The following is a 6,000-nucleotide window of genomic DNA, read 5'->3' as shown; positions in this document are numbered from 1 at the left end:
GTTTACAGAGTGGTCCTCCCTTAACCTCCGTACTGCTTTTATGGGTCTTCAGATGGGTCAAGGGTAGGGAGACTTCAGGGGACTAGTTCAAGCTTGGTAGGGAGTACTTGACCTCGGAAACAGTAAGTTCAAAATATTTATGATCTGGGGAAATGGCTAGTTCCCCACTAAATCCTTGTTTATTGTTTATTCAACTCCCTATTCTTGGATGAGATTGGGCTGGAGAACTCCTGAGTCACCTGCGGCGGGTGGTAGGGGCTTTGTGCAGTGTTTTCCGCTCTATTTGCAAAGGCAAAATGAGCACACCGGGAAGAGATCCTTGACTCAGCCTGCCCTAGGCTTGGGTGTTGTATCATTCCTCACATGTGATGCTCTCCTAGGCGGCGGCAACCTCACACATCATGGGACTTAGTCATTCCAGAGGCTCCACCCCTTCCCTTCTCTCCTCCCCAACCTCCTACTTCCTCGCCCCGCCCCACTTCAAAGCTAGGGGAACAGGGAGGGTGGATGGAGACAGGAAATGCCAGTCTTAGAAACTGAGAAGCGCAGAAACTCGGTGTTTGGGAAAGTGCTAGATGAGGCGTTACAGCTTTTATTCTTCTCCAGGATGCTTTGCATTTCCTCTGTTTTAGAATCTTCTTACTCGTCACTAACCACAACAGTTCTATCGTGTTCGAGACCACCTTAATACTTGGACAGACACTGCCCTAGTTTCTTTCGTTCTTTCTTTTACTAACAAATCTTCACACATACATTCCATACATGGTGTAAAATCAATGCCTCACGATATCATCACATACTTGAAAAACTGCTCTCGTTTCTCAATTTTCAAAAGGACTAGTTTGAGTCCCCCCTCGGCCTCGTTCCCGTTCTAGCTGTATGACCTTGAGTGAACCACAACTTTTTTGGGCCCAGTTTCCTCGTCTGTGAAATAGGAGTGAAACGTCTATCGCACCGTTTCCACTGTGAGGCTCAAAAGAGAAAGCCCTTTAATGAGTCGCAAAAATAAATAAATAAATAAATAAATAAATAAATAAGCCTTGTTAATTCTACACTGCTAGCCACTGTTTTAAAACCTTCCCTTTCCTTTGGGAACCACCCTGCAAATTCCGCCTAAGGCTGACAGTTTTCGCCACCCTTTCCTGGCGTCTTTCCCATTGGCGTCCGCACTGCCCGTGCGGCGCCGGCGCAAGGTGTTGACGCCACGGCTCTGTCCTCCGTCGCCGCACGATGGCGTACGGCTCCGCCCCCGACCGCGCCTGGCCTCCCGCGGGGCCCCGCCTCTCCGGCCGACGCGGCACGAATCCCGCCCGGCGGGTGACGTGTGGCGCGCGCGGCCGGGCCGCTCCAGCAGTTGGTGCAGCGGCGGTTGGGGTGAGTGCGCTCACCGCACCCCTCCCCTCCACCGGCCGCGGCCCGGGTCCCCACCCCACCGGACCCAACCCCAGCCGGGTCCGTCCCTTTCGGGCCCGTGCCGCTCCGTCAGCCCGCGACGCCCCGGGCCGCCCGCCCGCCACCATGGAGCTGGAGGACGGGGTGGTGTATCAGGAGGAACCCGGCGGCTCCGGGGCCGTGATGTCTGAGCGGGTGTCCGGCCTGGCCGGCTCCATCTACCGCGAGTTCGAGCGGCTCATCGGGCGCTATGACGAGGAGGTGGTCAAGGAGCTGATGCCGCTGGTGGTGGCGGTGCTGGAGAACCTGGACTCGGTGTTCGCGCAGGACCAGGAGCACCAGGTGGAGCTGGAGCTGCTGCGGGACGACAACGAGCAGCTCATCACCCAGTACGAGCGGGAGAAGGCACTGCGCAAGCACGCCGAGGAGGTGAGGGCCGGCGGGGCGGGGGCCGGGCCCGAGGGCACCCGGGGACCCGGGTCGCGGCCCGGAGGGAGAGCGGAGGCGCGCCGGGCCTCGTGGGGGGCGGGCCTGAGGCCGAGGCCCTCCAGCACTTAGCCCCGCGACTGCCATGGTAGCCGGGACCCCGGTCCTGCGCTGGAAACCGAGGCACTGGGTGCGGGGCCGGGTGAGATGAAGGAGGCAAGGCCCGGGGAGGAAGTGACAGGCTGGGAGGACACCTGGGATTGACCAAGGGCGGAGATTTTAAGGTTTCTGGTTGCCTCTGCTTGTTCAGGGAAGTTTCGGACCACCTTTGGATAGTCCGCCGTTCAAACTTTTAACTACGGGAGGGGGGTGGGTGGGCGTTTAAACAGTTCGGTCCTGGTTGTGGAACTTCCGCTGGGTCCAGTACCTTTCCAGGGGGTTGCTGCTCTGGGAAGTTAGAGATCTCCATCTCTTTCGGTCAGTTTCTTCTTGCCGTTTTAATCATTTAAGGAGGTCTTATTTCATGTTTTGTGTGCCTTCATTGACATTTTGTTAACACTTAGATGTACAACAATACTCTGAATATACAGAGTGTACGATTTTATTTTACTGGTATCCCACTACCAAAACATTCCTTTCAGGTGGTAACCTTGGACAGTTCCCGGTTAAAAAACCTCTGTTGAAGTGGACTGGGTGGAGGTTCCGGCGGGGTTGAGGAGGGGAAGATGATTGTTGATAACTTTTCTCCTCAGAGTTTTCTTCTTAGACTGCCATTTACAGGTGGTCTTGACCCGCTGTTAACTCTGGCACCTCAGCAGTGGCTCACCTCCAGTCCATGAATATTTTGGAGCTCTGGAGCCAAAGTGATAGTTCTGATTTCTTGAGAGAGCCAAGGAGTTTAGCTGTCAGTCTCTGTTCGCATTATTTTTGTGAAACTTACCTAAGGCAGGCAACGTATCCTATTCATCTGTGTTTCCCCATCCTCTATACGTGGTTATTGAAGGAGATTAAATAATTATTAAAGGAGACGAAGTAATTATTGAAGGAAGGAAATGCTATTTTTAAAAAAAATGCTTGAAAAAGTTTTTAGGATTTGAAATTTGTTTGGTAGCTCATTTCCTAACACCAAACTGTAACACCATTAAAATTTTTGTACCTTTGCACCTAATCAAATAGTTCTTTTTTTTTTAAAGCTTGCCTGTAGTGATAACTTTTATTTCTGATTTTGTGAGACAGTAGTCTCAAGGAATGCCATTGAATTTCCCCAACAAAATTGACTTTGCTTCAAGAGAATACCTTAGTATATAGGGAAGGAGTGGTGGAAAAATCTGATAAGGATGGGATTACAATTTCCCCCAGTTTATCCACATTTTTTATTACAGAGCAGAGGTCAAGTACTACTTTTGAGATGACAGGCTACAGTTTAATGGTCATATAGGCCCTGGTTGGTGTTAACCACCTATACATGCTGGTGAGCAGGGCTAGCCTGACCTATCACCTCCCGCAAAAGCAATACTCCCTCTAGACTCCTGTCAATCCATGTAAACATCGGCAGTATGCCAAGGTCACATGTGCCAAGAAATCCATCTGCCACAGGTTGCAGATTCAGGAAAAAACAAAACAAAACAAAACAAATTGCTAGCCTCTGGGTTGTAGGTTAATTTCTTAAGTAAGTAACTTTTAAAAAATAGATTATCCAGTGACTCTTTTTGTAGATTTTGCTTTTTCAGATACATCTATACATTTACCATAGTGAAATCTTTGGGCAAAGGGACATGTCTAAGAATGGAGAACATTGAAATGTTAGATGAGCCAATTTCCAGACCACAAACATAAATGGCCTCCTTAGCCTTCATAAGTTTTGCCCAGTATCCAGAAATTCTGTTTCTCTTAGGCCAATATGCAGAGTGAATTCTGATTTAATTTTCTGTAAGTGCTTTGTTTGTGGCCTTTAACATGAAAACTAAGAGTCTGCTGTTTATAGCAAAAGTGCCTCAGGGTATTTACAGAAAATAATATGAAAGCATATCATTGCTAAAGTTGCTAGCCATCAGAAAATATGAAGTAAATTCTGAGCTTTTTTTTGTGGATATTTAAGAGGGTCTATAAATTTTGAGAATGTTTTAGGACTGTGTGTGGCTACTATAATCGCTTGCTTGCAGGAATTCTTAGCAAGGAGTCAGAAACTTCATTTTTAATACCATGACTAAATTTGAAGACCTTTTTCTTTCTTTTTTTTTTTAATTTGATTTTTTTTTGTGGCGTTAGTCTGCTGTTTTAGTGATCCTTTAAAGATAACATAAAGGAAGGCTGATATTAGATGGGCCTGGGACCAGTTAAAAATATTAATCCTCCAGAAATCCACCATCATTATCCATCAGTCTCCCCTTGGACCACTGTTCCAACCATATTCCATTCCTTAACCAAGACTCTTCCCCCCCACGTGCCTTTGTCTGTGCTGTTCCCTTGGCCTAGAGTGCTTTTCCCCTCACTTTCTTCTCAGCTTAATTTTCATTTCTTTAGTGAGACTCTGCCTATCTTAAGTAAAGCCTATGAATTTATTGAATAATTTATTTGTAAATAACTGATTTATAAAAAACAAAAATCTGGATAGAACTTTTTTAATAGGACTTATTCTGGGATGGAATTTGTTAGTGATTTTTCTGTTTTTGTTTGTCCAAGTTTTCTGATTGTTTTCAGATAGGCAAAATTTGCTTTGAGTAATTAAAAGAAAAAAAGAAACAAAACTTTCCAGAAAAGTGGACAAATGAGTTGAAGAACCCTTTTCTTAGGAGTTTAGTTCCAAGTGGTGATTCTGTGGGACTTGTTTCTTATCATCATTATTCTCAAAGGGTGAGTTTATGTAGCATTTCTGGGTGAATGGAGATTGTACATAAAAATCCTCTTCATCCTCTTTTCTGTCTTTGCTTGATTGAAGCATATGAAGAGAATGGGCTGGGAACAAAATTTTGTGATTATATGATTTTATGACTTTTCTGTGGCTTTTTGCTGTTTTTAAAAAATGGAGCTGATTAATGTAGAGGTGAGAGATATTATTGAAAAATTTCTGATTTATTTTTTCCTAGCACATCAGTACTTAAGTAGTAACAATTTTGATATTTTATATGAAGACTTTAATCAGGTTATTTTCCTTGGAAGAGTATGAACTTAGGTACCATAAAACAAGAGGGTAGGAAAATAGGCTACAGCATTACTGCTCTTTTTCACTGATATTATAGTTCTCATTCATTCATAAAAATATAGATATTTATTTTTTGGCATGGGCAGGCACTGGGAATCGAACCCGGGTTTCCGGCATGACAGGCAAGAACTCTGCCACTGTGTCACCATTGCTTGCCCTCATTCATAAAAATATTTTAATAACTACTGAAGTTAATTTTGATTTGTTTGTGAAATAATTTCTGACAGTCCTACTTATCTTCAATAAAGATTTAAGAGGGAGAATTTGGAAGTCTTCTCACTGAAATTTGTAATTTTTTATCAAGTAGAAGGAGGAGAGTAATTTTACATACTTACAGCTTAAAATTGTTGATGGCTGAAGACCTAGGAAGTTAAAAAGCAGAAATTCCACTTTTGCTTCAACATGTAAGATTATTTTGTGCTTTTAGTATTCAGTTCGTTATTATTGAAATAAGTAATTGTGCCATTCCTCACGCATTTAGCCTTATTTCTACCAATTTTTTAAAATTTATTTATTAATTAAAAAATAAAATAAAACAACATGCATAACCAGTGATTCACAATATCATCACCTAGTTGCGTATTCATCATTTCTTAGAACATTTGCATTGATTCAGAAAAAGAAACAAAAAGACAATAGAAAAAGATAAAACGAACACAGGAAAGAAAAAAAAAGATTATACCTATCGTACCCCTTATCCCTTGCCTTCATTGATCACTAGCATTTCAAACTAAATTTATTTTAACATTTGTTCCCCCTATTGTTTATTTTTATTCCATATATTCTACTCCTCTGTTGACAAGGTAGATAAAAGGAGCATCAGACACAAGGTTTTCACAATCACACAGTCACATTGTGACAGCTGTATCATTATTCTCTCATCCTCAAGAAACATGGCTACTGGAACACAGCTCTGCATTTTCAGGCAGTTCCCTCCAGCCTCTCCATTACATCTTGAATAACAAGATGATATCTACTTG

The 6,000-nt window shown here is 43.9% G+C and overlaps 1 protein-coding gene across 2 annotated transcripts in view; it reads left to right on the top strand.

Annotated features, from left to right (window-relative positions):
• The first annotated feature begins 1,339 nt into the window (after positions 1-1,339).
• SPAG9 (sperm associated antigen 9) overlaps positions 1,340-6,000 on the top strand; it is a 138,073-nt gene continuing 133,412 nt past the window's right edge. For both annotated transcript variants that reach the window (XM_077164789.1, XM_077164788.1), the window contains exon 1: positions 1,340-1,821. In XM_077164789.1, the coding sequence (XP_077020904.1) occupies positions 1,519-1,821 (303 nt within the window). In that variant the 5' untranslated portion in view covers positions 1,340-1,518. The remainder of the gene's footprint in view (positions 1,822-6,000) is intronic.

This window comes from Tamandua tetradactyla, chromosome 6 (assembly GCF_023851605.1).
Source record: "Tamandua tetradactyla isolate mTamTet1 chromosome 6, mTamTet1.pri, whole genome shotgun sequence".
Classification (NCBI taxonomy): Eukaryota; Metazoa; Chordata; class Mammalia; order Pilosa; family Myrmecophagidae; genus Tamandua; species Tamandua tetradactyla.
Note: the sequence above shows the minus strand (reverse complement) of the source record. Positions and strands in the feature narration are given on the sequence as shown.